General features: G+C 40.6%; 1 protein-coding gene across 2 annotated transcripts in view; it reads right to left on the bottom strand.

Moving 5' to 3' along the window:
• Positions 1 to 421: 421 nt before the first annotated feature.
• Positions 422 to 17,831, bottom strand: part of ptprub (protein tyrosine phosphatase receptor type Ub) — a 198,377-nt gene continuing 180,967 nt past the window's right edge. For both annotated transcript variants that reach the window (XM_034697921.1, XM_034697922.1), the window contains 8 exons: positions 17,522 to 17,676; positions 14,432 to 14,567; positions 13,559 to 13,708; positions 10,619 to 10,933; positions 7,731 to 7,856; positions 5,627 to 5,784; positions 2,695 to 2,830; positions 422 to 2,583 (listed from right to left, as the gene is read on the bottom strand). In XM_034697921.1, the coding sequence (XP_034553812.1) occupies positions 2,521 to 2,583; positions 2,695 to 2,830; positions 5,627 to 5,784; positions 7,731 to 7,856; positions 10,619 to 10,933; positions 13,559 to 13,708; positions 14,432 to 14,567; positions 17,522 to 17,676 (1,239 nt within the window). In that variant the 3' untranslated portion in view covers positions 422 to 2,520. The remainder of the gene's footprint in view (positions 2,584 to 2,694; positions 2,831 to 5,626; positions 5,785 to 7,730; positions 7,857 to 10,618; positions 10,934 to 13,558; positions 13,709 to 14,431; positions 14,568 to 17,521; positions 17,677 to 17,831) is intronic.

Here is a 17,831-nt window from a genome sequence, read left to right on the forward strand (position 1 = left end):
GACAAACCAATTATAAAAACCGCACTGGATTTCCTCGCTGTGTTTGCATTTTTGACAGAACATTCGATGATAAAAAGACAACCACGCATCTCTTTTTTCCCCCTTTGTTCTTTTATTGTTGTTATTCCTCAGAACAAACCCCCTTCCTGACCCCCAAATACATCTCTTCTCCATCACCCTCTCATTAAATACACACCTTTCCCCCCACAAATACAATGGTCAAAAACACAGTAGTCATTTTCCGTCGGTTCATACAGAGACGCACGAGTGAAATCTATGGGACTCTCAGAGAGCTTCAGAATAAAAGGCTTTGGAATGGTAAAAGTACAATGCACTCACATGGTCCTGGCTGCTGAAAGAAAAGACGTGGACTGGAATCTTCTGAAATAAAGTATATGAAATGAAATGGATTCATACATGCTTCGACGGACATGTTTTACTCAGTTAAAATTTCTGGCAATAAAACTCACAAAATGTTCATTTACAGCACATTCACCTTGGTGGTTATGTAGTGTTTCTTATTGTACGTCTTTACTCTCGGCAAACATATAGTATATTATTCACAAAGTATTCACAGAAAATAATATACATCTGTATGTACACAATCCTTCCAACCCTCCAGAAAAAGTGTCCAGGCACTTCCTCCAGTGGCTCTGCGTCCGATCACTGACTACTCTTTAGCTTTACTGTGACTTCGTCCTCATCAGAAACCAGCTGCTCTACATCGGTGAACCTGTGGGAGCCTGCTGATGTCAGGATACTGTTAAGATTCAACTCATATTCCTCCACCTGAGCCAGAGTGAGAGCTGCAAACTGGCAACAGAGTTCACTAGCTGCCTCTTCCCAGAGTCTGTGAGCTTCAGGGTGTCTCTCCTTGTTTATTAGGGCAGGTCCTGAAGAGCCGCCCTCTTTAAAAACCTGCACCTAAAGGAGTTCTAGGAGACGGAGTGGAGAATAACATATTTAAAAGGATATAATGGAGTGCAGGATATATATTTTCTTGCTTCTGGAAGTAAAAAACAAAACAAAAAACTGTCTCCTGTCTGAGTTGGGCTTTCTGAATGAGATTTTAAAGCTAAGATCATTTTGTGTAGCACACATGCTAACCTGTCTGACATTTTTGGATTGGCTTTAAAAGCTACAAAAGAGCTGCAGGAATTGGTCCACGAAGTCAGTCAGTTAAATATTTTAACAATATAGTCTGTGGGAGACTGTGTTTTTAGTAAATCTCATTTAAAAATAAGAAATAAACATTTTCCTTTGAGGGATGTGGGAAAGAATCATTAACGCGAAAACACAAATTTTCTAACTGATGAGAGGTGACTCAAGTAGCTTTTTTCCTTCTGCATAATGCCCCCTTGTTTTTTTTTTTAACGCACAAACAATTCTTACATAAAAGGATTAGGATAGCTCCAAACTGGCTGATCTTGAGTGGAAAATTTTACAGAGAGACCAAATGCCTCAGACAATAAAGAATAAAAGTAAGGTACGGACACAAACCTGTGACAAAGCACTAATTTAGACACTTCACCACAGCATTAAAAAAACATCATTTCACACACACATATTAGTGTGTGTATTTCCAACAGTTTTCCCTGCTCCTTCTTTCTTCACAACGGGTATGAAATACAAACAATCACTTCAGAGGGTGGTACATACTGGATGTTTCTAGGCAAATATCAAGAACAAAGTAAAGAGAGGTTTCAAGTCAGTCAGTGGGATTGGCACTGTGACAGTAATGAGACAGGAATCTCCCGTGGTGGCTAAGGGCCCGGAGATGTGGTCCCAGGAAACATCCACTTCTAGCACACGTGGTAATCCAGCACAGACGTTATGGCAAAATACAACACATCGCACGACTTTACAGTTTCTGTTCAGGACTGGGCTCTGTCTTAATCCTGTAGGTCTCCTCTTAAAATCTCCTGTTGCTGCTGGAACACCAGTGTGACAACCTTCTGGATTTATTCAGTGCTTTGAATAAATCTGTCCGAGCATCAAATATAAGGCAGTTTATGGTATGGTTGATAAGTCATGCCACAACCTCAGCAGGTTGCTGTTGTATGTAGCTCTTAAGAGAGAGGAAAACTGCTTTCACCTTCTTCAAATCCTGTTAAAGTCTGAAATTTCATCCAGCCGCTTATTTGTTTAAGTGAAACGATGAAATACAGCTGAGGTGACCCCTCTTCAGAGAAGACAGGTCCTTTTTGTAGATGGCAATATTGTTTTGCTGCTACCCAAGCCTCTAGCACAAAAAAACTGCAATCTGGAGGCAAAGAGGACCAAGAAAAGCACAAAAAAAATCAAAAAAGATAAACATCACCAACGAAGAGGAAATCACGGCTGTACATTAAAGGTTAAAAGTTAGAACCACGACCATGTTTTCTTCTTTCTCTCCTTCCTTTGCAGTCCTCTCTGTGCAGAGTCCACAGGTCCAAACATTAAAGCAGAGGGGTCACCGGGTGGTATCAAAATCAAATCTCCAGCGGTTGGGATACTGCGGCTGTGGTAAACATTTAGTTGCTATCTATCATCAAAGCAGTCCAAGTACTCCAGGACAAGGTCATAGCAGAATCGATACTGGTCCTGCAGAAAAACACAATATTATTCAATTAAATAAACATGGGAGTAATAAGAGACCCGTTAATACACAACAAAATACATCTTAATACAATTTATCATCAGAAACCGTCATACCAGGGACTCCACCATGTTGGGTTTGCAGTTGCGTAGAGTTTTGACAGCGTAGAAGATGTCTACCATGTTTTGGTACTGGATCATCTCCAGGAGAATGTTGCAGGCACAGAGGGAGCCACTGCGACCACCGCCGTTACTGCACAGGAAGAGATGCATTCATTTTACACACTAGAGAGAGGCTTCTTCTTCTTCAACTTCATTAACAGCTAGTGGTAATCCTCGAATGCATTAATTGCAGTCCCACGGGGATAAATTCATTCATTTGGTGATCACCTCTGGTGCAATTATGAGGTTAACATTTTTTGTTCTTCAACAAATGTGGAGATAACTATTTGATGGATTGCCATTTATATTCCCCTAAGGATAAATCGTCATTAGTTTCCCTGACATACGCATGTAAGCAATGTCACCATGACATGTGTAAAAAGATGAACAACAACAACACAGCTTCCCAAAAGTGAAGCCAGAACATTTGAAGCTCCCTGTATTGACTTGCTGCAGTAGGTTATTAACCATGCTTTCTGACCGTGCTGATTGATGTCCAAGTGATAACCTTTCCAAAGAATAAATTATCAATTAGTTGTTTGATGCTAAAAATGGGGTATAATGTCATGATTGACAGATCTGTTGACAAATGCAGCTCCTGCAGGTTTTCAGAGTTTGACTGACATTAACAAAAGAGCCATTACATTTTCCATAACTGGGGGTGTCTGCTTCAAGCTGACTCAAGAGATTGTTATGCTCTGGTCAAGCTTGATACATCAATGCCGTTTTTTGGTTGGTAAACTGAGTGTTTTGGTTGGACGAAAAAGTGGGAAATCAATACCGCAGTTCCACCCGCTGAACCCTTCTGTGCAGACTGGCTACCAATCACATTACCAAAACACTGAGACATCCAGTTAGTAAAATATTCAAGCCTAAAGTTAGCAAAACTAATACAACTTTTAGACCCTCTGTAAAGTGAAATAGATATAATTAGTTGAACTTAAAAAAGCTAATTTAGTGTACTAAACTAAAACTTACATGACCTTAAATCTTTTATATACAACACTTGACTAACTATGCTCGACTTACTCATGGCATAACACAGATTACTACAAATTACTATATCAAACAACTTAATTTCAAGTGTACATCAGGTTAGCATCAAGGGGATTATTCCAGCTTCACTTTTGTTCAATGGAAAGGGTTGCTGCACACCATCCATCTTAATATACAGCCAGTGATTGCTGCTGTGAACATGTTTGCAGGCTGATATTGGTTGGTATCTAACTAAATATACAACCATGCCTGAGTACAGCCCCACAAAGCCTAGCATATTGATCTTATCTATGAAACTTTTTTTATTTATATAATTTCTGAACTTCATAAAAGCCTTTTTTCCAATATGATGTAGTAACAGCCTTTTCCTTTATTGCTTCCAATAGACGCAGTTGAGGTTTAGATTCTGACTCATCCAAATGACACAAGCTTAATCGCATAGTATTGCATGGACACAATTTTCAGTATATGTGTATATATATCTCTAAATAACAATAATAAGTCTCCAGATGTGTTAAAGAGGCTTCTGGAAGACAGTAAGACAATAGAAGCAGAGAGGGCAGAGAGTGTGTAATCTCATCAAACTGTTTCTGTGTCACACAACATGTATGCACAACATCTTGATACAAAAATAGCATCATAAGAAAAGCTGCAAGGTGGAAAGAAATTGAGAACTAACAATATGATGTGGCATTTCCTTGGAAATACCATCCTGGTCATCATCAATGAAAGGCAATATCAATAAACCAGAGGAGGACAATCCACTTTCTGCCTCCTGAGACAGGGGCAGGGAAGGTGGGTATGGCAGCCTCGGCAGCGTATACAAGCAATATTAAGGTAATCAATCGTCGTCAGTGCTTTGGCAGTCCCAGATTTACTGTAGTGAGAACCATTGCATTCTGTATTAAGCCATAATTGATTTGATCTCCATAATCTCTTTCCCTGGTTGTCGTGGGTAACACTGTGTGACAGCGCTGAGTGATGTGCTTTTGGTTGGGGGCGGTGGGGATAAACGTGCAATGGGTTGGCAATGAGCTGGACGCCACATTCATATTCATCAGCGGGTGTGCGCTTCGTGGGCTAAGGACAACATGGGAGCACACAACAGCGCACTTAGCACTTGGCCACAGCACGGCATTGTGTGGCACAATTTGTGCACTTAATGTCATTTAACCGAACCACAGACACAACCTAACCCCTCACCTTTCACAAAAACAAGGAAAGAGTCCCTGTCGTTAGATGTAGTCACCAATAATTCCTGTTTGTATTTTGTTTATTACTTAAGGTTCTAGAGTATAGGTTTTGTCTCAACATTGGTGGGGACATAATTATTTTGTGTGTCTCTGGGGTGAGTATGGACAATTTGACAGTATCTGAATAAAAGCAGGGATATTCCCCTACTGTCCCTATCCAAATGTAAACCTTGCTTTAGGGTGTTCTTTTGAATTATCTAGCTTTTCTCTTTTGTTCTCATTCTATGTATGGTATTTCAGCATCATCTATATTAGCTTGGTGGTTTTGTTTTACTGTTATTGTCTTCTTTCAATTGTATGTTATTATTTTGGGGCTACATTGGGCCATGTCTGGTTCTTTTCATATCCTCTCACCTATATATATATATAAGCCTCTATTCTGTGTTCAAGCATCAAGTAATAAAGGGTTGGAAAAAAAATAAAGACTCTCTGTCATAATTCATCAGATTTGGTCATGCTTTTCCATTTTCTCCCAGACATCTCCCCTCTATGAATAAGCTCCCGTTTTATATGCCCTTTTAAATGTCACTCTTCAAAAGCTAATTCATGGCATTTCAGACAGAGACTGTTTATTGCTGCCTTGTCTCCTCCTCTTTTTATTTACAGTACATGATGTATTTTGCTAACATATTACTCACAGGCAGTGGACAACAGTGCGTCCCTCTCCACACTCCCTCTGCCACTTGTGCACTTGCGCCAGCAGGTTGAGGAAAGCCTTCTTGGAGTCGGGGACATCACGATACGGCGACCAACGCAGGAACTGGAACTGACACACCACCAGCTGGCCCTCTTGGAGCTTCAGAAGAAACAGAAAACACATTGAATCAGAGTGGAGCTGTAGCTGTTGTGTTGCATTTCTTGGTGGTTTCAGTATTTCTGCGAGTGCCTGTTAACACCCGGGTCTGAGTGCTCCCCAGGCTCGTGCTGGCACTCTTAGCTGTGCTCGCTCAGCATACCCACTCTGAGATATATGAGTTTGCAGGTGAAAGCGTGGCTCTGGCTGTGTGCGCAAGAGGTCCCTGTGTGTTCATAACCTTGTCCTGTAGAATCTCACCCAATACTTAAGGACCAGTGGAGAACTGTAAGTCATGCAAATTGGGCTGGCAGAGACACCAACGATGCATGGAGGAATTGCCTCAGCGGATGTGGGATTTACACAATGTCCTTTTTTTTTACTACTCTCAAAGCCACACATACATATGCTTACAGTGCACTTCCTCTGACTTTAACTCCCTACCCTTGTATATCATTGTCACACACAGGAAACATACACTAAGAGAGGGAGTGGTGTGTGTTATTTCTGTGTGATCTGATGTCTTCCATGCTGTGTTAAGTTGCCCTCTCCTTGACAGTGGTGTGCAGAAGGTACAAATAAGGTGACACAGGTAGAGAGGGGAACAAGAGGGCCGATCGAAAAAGGGGAGGTGAAGACGCCAATCAAGACAGGAAGTTCTGTGCACTTCATGTCGCGCCGCCTCTAATGGCAGCTGGGGAGACTTCTTGCATACAGATTTCTTTAATAATTGGTTGACAGTGAATCTTGAGCAGAATGCATGCATGTGCTTATGCAAATCCCCAGGCACGACCCAAATCTGCATTCATGCACACACACACACAACTAACAGTGGTTGAAGTGTTCAAGTGTGTGAAGTGAAAATAATTGTTTCATACATATGCAAACATCTGGAGGAAAAGTTGCTTTCTTTTCCACGTCAGAACTGTCAGTTTCTTAATTTAGCCAGTTTTGTGATTCTCTACATGCCAGATTACTTTTTTAATGCGTGACAGTGTTTATTAGCAAATCAAAGGACACTCTGCTTCAGCCGCCTGATAAGAGCCCTCTTTAATATGCTGACAGGCACAAAGGAGAGGGGAGACGTCTATCTAGGTAATGACAAGAAGAAATTGAAAAAGGAAGAGACTGACCTTTGTAGCATGCATGTCAATGGGCTTCTCTCACATGTTTTCCATAAAAATATCTTAAAATATGTATGACTTGGAATATCTTATGATAACAGTTGTTGCTGTGCTTTAGTTTTCAGGAGAAAAGAATGTCAAACAATGCCCTGTACAGTATGTATAATTCAGTCTATAAATATATTTTTAATGATCTACCATCATGCTGAGTATGAATACATCTAAAGTTTCTATTTTGAGGGCTTTTATTTTTAACATCCCATAATGACCAATTAGTAAAGAGCTTCTGTGTATGCATTGTAAAGCTAAATGGATGGGTGACAATGCTAATTCAAAAACTGTTCAGGCAGGGGTGCTGGTGGCCTAGCAGTCTAAGCGCCCCACATATAGAGGCTATAGTCCTCGTCGCAGGGGTTGCCGGTTCGATTCCCGGCTGGTCGACCATTTCCTGCATGTCTTCCCCCGCTCTCTGCTCCACACATTTCCTGTCTCTCTTCACTATCCTATCAAATAAAAGGCAAAAAGGCCAAAAAAAATATAACTTTAAAAACTGCTCAGGCACAGGGAGTTGTGTAGAATGTTGTGAAGGTATCAGGTCTTTTATTACAGCCAATTCAGTCCAAGCACTTTGATTTTGACGACTTGTGTCAGGTTCTTAGATGCACATTACAGCTGGCAGCTCTAAATGTACTGTAGGTAAAATGTCACACAGAGGACCACAGCTAATGCATTTCTAATGAGGTTGGAGCCGTCTTTCGTGAAATACCACTGAGTGGTACAACATGTTCTCGTGCAGGTGTTTTTGTTGAAAGCGCAGTGACTCACCCTTGTTACGTTCTTGACCCGGAACAGACGAGTGATGACATCCTCGTCCGCTGACATGGACAGAAACTCCACCTCCATGGGCCCGTACTGCTGCAAACCCGGCTCCGGCCAGTACTGAACACACGGCTACAGGTGGAGCGAGATCAGATATGTATTAGCTGTTTAATGTGATATTTATACACTCTATGTATTCCACAGTAGTTGGTGCCAAAGCTTTGACATTGCCCTTAAAACTTTGGAAATGAGAAGTTGAAGCCCCTGGGAAGAACTTTCTGTTTATGTTGATTTCTCCCTGTGGAGAATGTGACTCCTCTTATATCTTTGCTGACACCGGTTTTGAGTTGATTTATTTATTTATTTTTATTTAATTCTAGTCGATGTAAATTCTTCATTTAACTGTTTAAACCTGCTACTTGTTTTATCCTTTGATTTTGAATGTCTATCTGTGTGGTACCTTGTAACTTTGGTTCAGAAAGGTGCAATATAAATACATTTATATATTTACTCATTAAAGAGTCAAACACTGATGTTAATAAGGGGAGAGAGTCAGCCCAGGGAGCGAGACGTGTAATGTGCTTTGAGAGATTGCAACAAGAGGACGGCAGAGTACTCCATCGCCACAAATGAACTTCACACCAGAGTTCATAACAAGATTTTGCAAGGAACAACTTAAACGAGCAATAACTCAAATTTTCTGCCAGACCTAAAATGAACTGTAGAGCACTGGATGAAACAAGATGAAAAACATTTACAGGGAGGAGGATAGAAATGAGATTGAACATTGGTACTTTCAGTTTCTTCTCTATTTTTTATTTTTACAACACTACACAAACTTTGATACAAACCTACGTTCTTAAAATCCATCACTGATTCTCTGCATTTCTCAGTTTTAAAGGCACATCCTATAAGATGATGTAAGATCATTAGTTTATATTGTTCCAGTGTTAACAAAGCCCAGGTTGAGGCAGTTAAATGAGAAGTAGTGAAATACTGCAAATTTTAGCATTTCTTGAGACCAGAGGTTGCCGCTTGATTCATACAAATACTATGAGGTTAATTATTGACTTATTTCATTTTAGGGGTAACTTCTTTTGCATGAGTTTTTATCCTTTCTTCACAGGAAACTGCCTACCCTACATGAGCGGACTGTCTGTGTTTGAGAGACACTGAAATGTTTCCACCAAATGAGCTCCATCACAGAAACACCTACAAAAAATGTTACACTGATTTTACACTAAGCCAGGGCAGACCTTAGACAAAAACAATATTTATAAACATGAAAAAGCACCTGCTCTCTGAGGCTATGATGCATATTTGAAATGGTTAACATTTATAACTAGACTCTGCAAAGCTTGTAAATCTTGTATTTATGCCTAAAACCAAAAATCTACATTCTGCATGAGCCATTAACTCACAAATCCCTGCCTGTGATTCAGCACATTCATTTGAATGTTACCCAATTGTCTGTGCAGGAATGCTTTGTTTCAGAATCTGACTCAAAAGTATGAAATGTTTTGTTTTGAGTTTCAGGTCTGTTGTTCTCGTCCCAGGCAGCGTCTCTATGTGGTGTACCACAAGGATCTGTTTTGGGACCATTTCTATTCTGTCTTTGCAATTTTCATTAAGCCACTCTGAGCAAAAATGGTAAAATGTCTTATTTCTATTTGTCATTTTGCTGATTATTATAGTTGTTGCCCCAATGGAGATGAATTATTCAGCTTTGCCATCTCTGCACAGCTGTTTATCTGCCATTATGGATCGGATGCCTGCCAATCTCCCTGAGCATTACCCCAACAAAAGTGGGATGCACATTATTGGATGAATAATTATGTAGTAAGACTGTGCCAGTTTTGACATTTTTTGGAGTACAGTGTTCATTTTGCAAAATATTTGGGAGCTACATTTGATCAGTATTATTCTGGAGCCATATGTCACCACTGAAGCCTTGCTCTGTCTTCTACCTTTCACCTGATAAATATCTAGATATTTCTATCTTTACGTGATACTTGACTTTTCCGTCTGCTTCCTTTTAATATGTTTTTGTATTGTTGCAATCATCTGTTTATCTGTGCCGATAAGATGATTCTAGGGACAGCTAAATTTGCTTAAAGAAAGCAGCCTGACTGCTGACAAAAACTCTAAAATGATGATATCTCTGTCATTACGTGAGGACCTCTTGCTTACTTTGAAGCCTTTATCATTATATCACTGTATTATGTGTTATAGAGCTCTATAAGATCAGGTATTGCAGTTAGAGCTAAAACCACATGGAATAGCTTAACAAAGCCACTCACAATGGAAATGCCATTCTACTAAAAAATTGTGACATTCATTGAATTATTTGTTAGAAGTGCTCCGTTGTGTTTTTAATTAAATCTTGATCTTGAAAGTTGTGTTGAGTTGCTGCTCATTACTATTGCTATTACTGTAAGTGTTAGAAAGAACAGCGAGTTTTGCGGCACACAGAGGAACATATGCTCATGAGAAAAAAAGTGGGGCGCCAACAAAAAAAGAACCCTGGGATGTGGCTGGAGGGTAATGCAAGCCTATTCTCCGGAGATGTAACTTGAGGAGGAGAAAGAAAAAAACTGGGGCGGGTGTTATCTAGTTGTGCCTTGAGATCATTGTGGTCAGGGATCAAAGCCTGACAAAATGGGATGAAGGAACTAATCCTAAGCACAGAAAGATAGAGAAGCAGTGAGGGAGGGGGATGACAGGAAAAAGTCTCAAGTAAAGTTCAGATAACCTCCAGACTGGAAGTAAAAACTCACTCACACAGCAGACTGTGGCTGCTGTGTGAGTGAACTCAAGAAATTGCAACGTCTATTCTTCCCTATAGTGTGGACGAATCAATGGCAATATAACAGTATATAACTTTTTGACCTTACCCAGGCAGAATTTGACTGGTTGAGTTGGTTGAGCATGACAACAGCTGTGCAGCCATAGTCAAAGACTAGCCTCCAGAAGTCGGCCGTGGTGCCGGGCAGAGGGTGAGGGGTCACAATGAAAGCAGCCTGCCGGTGGAAGCTGTCGGCGAGAGCGGCGTTGATGTAATTGTTGCTTTCCCCTTCTGTTGTAACCAGGAAGGCCAGGGCACGATCAGGCGGCAGAACATCCATGCTGCGGTTCTTCTCTCGGTTTCTGGGCAACAGAGCGATGCTGCACTCTTCCACATCCAGGTGTGGGGTGACGGAGTTGAGCGTCTGTGAATGGAAATGTTTAAGAGGTGAGATAAGAGTGAGAAGAGGCAGGAATGAAAATCGAAGGGAGCGTTTAAAAAGATGGAAGGCTTGAGGAGCGGTGAGACACAGCACAGGAGTCAGAGATGTTAGAGAGAAGGAGGAGGAGGAAGAGGAGGAGGGAAGAAGTGAATCAGACAGAGGGAGGGAGGTCTGTGATGTAGAGGATGCCAAATATCAAATAAGTTTAACTGTAAGAGTCTTTAATACAGGAAGCATCATGCTGACAAACTGATTTCAAAGATACAAGATTAATTAGGCAAACTGCACGATACATGAGGAAGTAAAAAATAAAACTCTAAAGAAACTGCATGTGGTTTCAGCTTTGGTCATTCAGCTGTTATTACATTAAAAAAACATGAAAAAAATGGATTATTAATCCACAGCATCAATAACAGATCTGGGACTTCTCTCTTAACACAAAGTTAATTTGGCCAGGAGAGGCTTTCAACGATAGTGTTGTTCATAAATGTTTCCCAGATCAAAGTGAGGGATAAATATTTTCCTCTGAGAACAGTTTCTAATCAGTAGGCAACACCAGTTACAAGACGATTACCTATTTCCACGATAGAATCCATGGTAATAATTTCTGTGTAGAGTAAAACTGTATACCTTTAAGTGGGGAAGCATGCACCTTTTCCAGTCGAACTTTGAAATGCTAAACCTGAAATCAATGCGGCTGCCGCTTGAACAGCACAGCAGATGAAGGAAGGAGGTGGATGGGGCAGAAGAAGCATGTGGGAACACAGCTGGCTATCCTCCTCTTCTAATCAACATCTAATGAAATGTTCTGAGAGCTCATTCCTACAAAGCACCAGGCAGAGGATTTCAGTGACAGTCACAGGGAATCAAAAGCGAAAGGGAAACTAACAAAATCCTTTGCATATGCAAACAACACAAACTTATAGATAGATGCATGACACCAGCACACGCATATGCCCATTAGTCTATTCTTGTCTGAACTCTCTCTGCTGTGAAGTACTTCATTTCCACAACAGAGGAGATGTTTTGTTGTCTGCTGTTCATGGGAGTGAGCACCAAGTGGGTTGTTTATGTTGAGTCCACAGAAAAACTTATGAATAAGATACATATGCAAATATACACCCTTCAACATGTCTGCAAAATATTTTTCTTTATATCCTCTATCACCTTTCTCTGGAAACATCTGCATCACAACACCAACATCAACTTATAGAGACACTGTATTATTATTGTTTGGATGTTATACTGGTAAGCAGAATCACTTCAAAAAAGGGTATTCAAAGGTTTAGATTATTAGCAATACTGGTGTCTTATTAGCAGTGCTACAATACTGTGGAACAAGGACAGACAGTTTTAGTATCATATTGTTATAGTGTTGTATTAGTTGTGAGTGCTTAAAGCCGGGGTTGGTAGTCATGGAAAACTAGCATGAATTTGAATGTAGCATGTCTTCAGGACTCTGTCTAACCCCTCCCCTCCTCCCTCGGAGCTCCTCTAAAATGACGCCCCCGCTCACATGCACGAGCGCCGCTGATTCATGACCATATGATCGTGACTGATTAAAAACCGGTCCTCACCAAAACATTATCATAGTGAAAGTTAAAAACACAAACAAACATGGCTGCTGTTAGTACTCACAACTATCATGCTAGCATTATCCAGTTGTACCGGTGACACGATATCAAGAGAAAAGTTATAACACATATAATACTGTAACAACTCTACTGTTTGTTAAACGTGTTCAGTGTAGATGTTCTTAATTCCTACAGTGTTGACGGTTAGTGAAGGCATCAGGAGAGGTGTAGAGAGTGCGAGCGGGAGAGAGGAGAGACAAGAGAAGTTTTTCATTAATTCAAACATTGATTGTTGTTTTGTTGATTGGCGTGTTCACGGCCGACAGTGACCGGTTATTAAAGATCAACGTGTTCACGAATCAGCTCGTCATCACTACAGCGTCCGGACGGACGCTACAGTACATATACATTTTCTGTAGGACTGAGTAAATGTCATTAATTCTTCTGCTTGTCAGAGCCCCCGTGGTGAGAGCTTTTTAGACTCTGATCCGGACTACAGTCCTGAGCAAAGCACCTCATCAGGTCAGAGGGGACAGGCCCGAGGACGAGCGAGAGGGGCAGTAAATAGAGTCAGGGGAAGCAGAGGCAGGAGACGGGGACTCGGAGGAGTGCAAGCCAGGGAAATGTACGCGCAGGAGGCGGGCAGAACAGCAGAACGGGATTTGATTGGTTTCCTTTTTTGGCTCCTCATGGCAAGGATTGGTTGGTGTTTTCCCAGGTTTACTCTGGCTATAAATGGCAGCTTTGTTTCGCTCTTTTTTAAGAACACATTATGTATTGATTGCCATCGGGACATAAAGATAATTTTAACCAGTAAAGCAAAAAGTGTATCTAAATCCGATTACCAACCCCAGCTTTAAGTGAGGAAAGATATTTTTCTGGTGAGTTTTTATCCATTCCATTATGAATGTTAATGACAGTGTGTGGGCTGTGTAAATTAGAGTATGTGTTTGCATGTTCTTTTTTTAATGGCTGCATATTTTAGCAAAATATGAAACTGTGCTCAGAAATTGAACGAGGTCACAGCACTGACCTGAAACTCTTCCCGTAGCTGAGATGAATTACTCTGGGAATCAACTCGCAGCATCTCTTTGTAAGTGACCGCAAACTCGTTCACCAAGATGGCCGTCTCCCCACACAGACAGGCCTCCAGGATGGCATCATGAATGAAGATGTACTGCTCCTAAAGAAACAATTGGACAACACTATTAGGAGCTGTACATGTGCATACTTGGGCTTACACATGTACCCTGGTGGGTTTGAGATTACATGAAAAGTGTGTAATATTTGCTAACAGCTGAGGAGACTTAAAAAAGAAGACAGGTCAAGAACATATGTAGATTTAACACAATTAAACGACTTAATGAATGGCAGAGGTATTTTGTAACCTCTGTTTAATTCTAATATAAGCTCTCGTGTGAGTGGTAGTGAATCAAAGCAGTTGTATAAAAGTATTATATTTCTTTCTAAGCAAACAAACAGAATGAGTGTGCATCTAATTAGAGCACCCCTGCCAATATGTACAAATGTAATAAACAGCTAAGTCAATGCTGCATTTACATAATAAGAGCTGAATATGCAAATCATCCTGAGATCTAAAAGAACAGCACGTGCCTACGCAGCACACAGAAAGACAATAAGAGTCTTTTCTCTCAAACTATTGCAATGACCTTTACATAAGTCCCACAGGGGGAGTATGATAATACACCCCACTCGCTCTTTGAATTTCAAAACAACAGGAGGGAAAAACAAATGTTTAAAAAACCTGATTCTCTACAATCTTTCCAGTGGAGAGAGGTTACCGTGCTGTGGTCAGAAGCGTAACCTTCTGCATATGTGCAGGAAATATGAGATATATGTCTGGGTTTGAATGTGAAGCTGTTCCTGGCTGTGCACTTGATCTAACCTCTGTCTGGATCATGTTGATGCGTCGAGAGCAAAGGGTTTTCACACAGTTGTAGATGTCCACCACGCCCTCACATTCGGCCATGTCCAGCATGACATCAAGCACGATGTAGCAGCCAGTACGTCCAGCCCCCACACTGGTACACAAAGGATATCTTTCATGAGGAATCATGTACGATTTCAAAGCAATAAATCATCAGTGAGGAAAAAAAGGTTGTACTTTAACACAGCTTGTCTGCTTAGGAGAATAAGTTATTAGCAATAAATGTTTTAAATAGGAACTGTATGGTCTTGAAGGATTGCTACAAGGTACAACCTTGTTTCCAAAAATGTCAGGACACTAAATAAAATGTGAATAGAAACAGAGTGCAGTGATTTGCATAACAATGAAACCCCCTTATTGAAAATAGCACAAAAACAACACATACAATGTTGAACTGAAACTTTGATTGTTTTTGGAAAAAACGTACACTTGTTTGAATCTGATGCTAGCGACAAGTTTCCAAAAGTTAGCACAGGGTCATGTCTTCAACTGTTTCATCCCCTCTTCTTATCAACACTCACACTGTGAGTGATTGTGAAACTATTTACTGTCATTGGAATAATTTCTCATCCTTGCTTGATGAAGGATTTGAGCTGCTCAATACTTTGATGTCTTCTTTGTTGTATTCCACGTGTCACAATGCAATTAACATTTTCAGCGTGTGACACATTAGGACAGCAGACAGTTCAGTCTAGTCTTTTCTTATAGAGCTATGCTGTTGTTACACATGCAGAATGTAGCTTGGCATTGTCTTGTTTGAATAATCAAAGCCTTTACTGAAAAAAATGTCTGCTTGGCAGCATAAGTTGCTCCAAAACCTGTGTAAATCATTCAGCATCAATGTTGCCTTTATAAATGTGCAGGTCACACAAACCATATTCACTAATGCACCCTCATACTGTTTTAGATGCCGGCTTTTGAACTGTGAGCTGATAACTAGCCATATCGTTCCTTTCCTCTGGAGCCTCAAAGGCGCGGGCTGAAGAGGTGGTCCGGCTTCCAGTGCTGAGCTGCTCCTCAGAAAGACTCAGTCTCTCTGGGATGATACTTCTGTGTCCGATCATGTGACTGATGTGTTGCCAATTAACCTGGTTAATAGAGAGATGCTCAACCAGGTGTTTGTTTATCCAGACTTTTGTTGCCTATGTCCCAACTTTCTTGAAACCTGTTGCTGGCATACGATTGAAAATGGGAATATATATCCCCCCATAAAAAAAAAAAATTAAATTCTAGGTTTCAACAGTTGATATGTGGTCCTCTATTAAATGACATGTTTCAGTTTCATGCATATCACCACCTTCTGTTTCTATTCACATTTTAAACAGCATCCCTACTGTTTTAGAAACAGGGTCGAATAATGCATGGCATACTCTGTGCTAATGCGCAACACTTTCTGCCCCATAGCTAGCTATTTTTGGTCCTATAGATTACAAGTTGTTCCTTCAAGTAGGGCTACATTTGCTATGAAATTATTTGAAATTAGCTTTCAATTTAGTACATTATGTTTTTTCTTTCCCTTTATGAAACAACACTCCTGAAAAAGTTTCTTTGAAGTTATTACAACCTTTTCTGGAACTATTGTGATAAAATCTTCAGACACTTTTTCACAGTGAAATTATGACAAGCTACTTTGCAAATTGAACATTTTAAAATCTGAATATGTTCATTGTTCTTCTTATGAAGTTGTTTTTCTTTAATTTTAAGTAAAACTTAGCATAAAAAAGGTAGAGATACATGAAAGGTTATTTGGGAAACCTTAAAGGTGACATATCACGCTTTTTTCATCAATATATATTGGTCTAAGAGGTCCCCAAAACATGTCTTTAAAGTTTATGCTCAAAAAAACACTTTGAAATCAGATTTTGGTCTGCCTGAAAAGTCCTCTTCTTCAGTCCTCCTCAGAACACTCTGTTTTCTATCTGACCACGCCCCCTCAGGAAGTGGATGTGCCTCGGCTCTCCAGCACGTTGATCTAATGTTTACATGTTGGCTGAATATACACGGCTGCTCAGAGATCACGTTACTTCAACCCTCTGAATCTGATCCTGATGGAGAGGCGCCTGTAGCAGGACCTTTCTGAACCATTGGTCATAGATTTAGTGTTTCTTGTTGTTTTATTTATCAGTATGTAGACGTGTGTCTTGGTACACAGCTACGAACATGTAGCTATGTGGCTATGCTAACTAGCGCTAGCACTTATCCATGATAAATAAAAATCATCCACTAGATCTTCAAATCTGCAGACGTGGGGAGTAAAACCGACCTCTGCCAGAAAGGCAGCAGGACCTTTTATGAAGGATTGGTCACAGATTTAGTGTTTCTTGTTGTTTTATTGTCAGTATGTCGTTGTTGTCAAATCTGCAGACGTGGGGAGTAAAACCGACCTTTGTGTTTATTAAGACAGCCTACAACTAGCATGCCTCCCTCCTAAGCTCCTTGTTAGCACACATTTGTGCAGGTAATGAAAAACGGGGGAGGGATTCAGTATTATTTTATACAGTCTATGGGCTGAACAAGCTCCGAGCTCTGACTTCGTGACAGACCGGATATTGTTGTTACGTAACAAAAACACGGAAGTCTGAAACGGCTCGTTTCACACACATTCACAGAAAGGTGGAGAAATCAAAACAGGGGCAGAATGGATTTTTTTCATTCTCGGGGGGTTTGTAGACATGCCAGGGAAACATATTTCAGGTAAAGAACCATTAAAAAGTCAATTTTGCATGATATGTCACCTTTAAACTTACAATTTCTAAAAAGGAGTTGATGTTGTAACATTTATATTGTTGATGGGACAAGTAGTCTTACAAACACTGACGAAAAGTAGCCTACATAAGCTAACTGCAACCCTACGTCAATCCCATGACCCTCTCTTTGTACATCCTAGTGTTCCTCAGTCTCCCTTGAGATCCCTATCTTGACAGTGTTTCTTGTAGCACTCTTGAAAAATGAAATGTGACAACCACTCATATTTACTAAAAAGAATAACTGTTAGCTAGGTTTCACATCACTGCAGGTAGTTGCTGTTGCTAAGATACACTTGACTACCTGCAGTGGACCACAACAGGGCCAGCATCAGGAGGTGTGGAAGCTTTCACTCTTCGTATAAAGGCCAACAGTCCCGTGGCATGATAGGGCACGCCGTGCTCAGGCCAGGATGTAAAGTGGAACTGACGCACCTCGTGCTTGGTTGAATATCCTCTCTGTCAGAGAAAAAACAGTACACATTACCATTGCATGCTAAACGTTGCATTTAAATGGCATTTACCCACAATGCAACAGCCCATAGGGCCACTTTTTCATCCAAAACATGCTCCCATCCATTCTGAGACATTCCCCCGCTGCGATAGAAGTGACA

This window comes from Notolabrus celidotus, chromosome 12, assembly GCF_009762535.1.
Source record: "Notolabrus celidotus isolate fNotCel1 chromosome 12, fNotCel1.pri, whole genome shotgun sequence".
Taxonomy (NCBI): domain Eukaryota; kingdom Metazoa; phylum Chordata; class Actinopteri; order Labriformes; family Labridae; genus Notolabrus; species Notolabrus celidotus.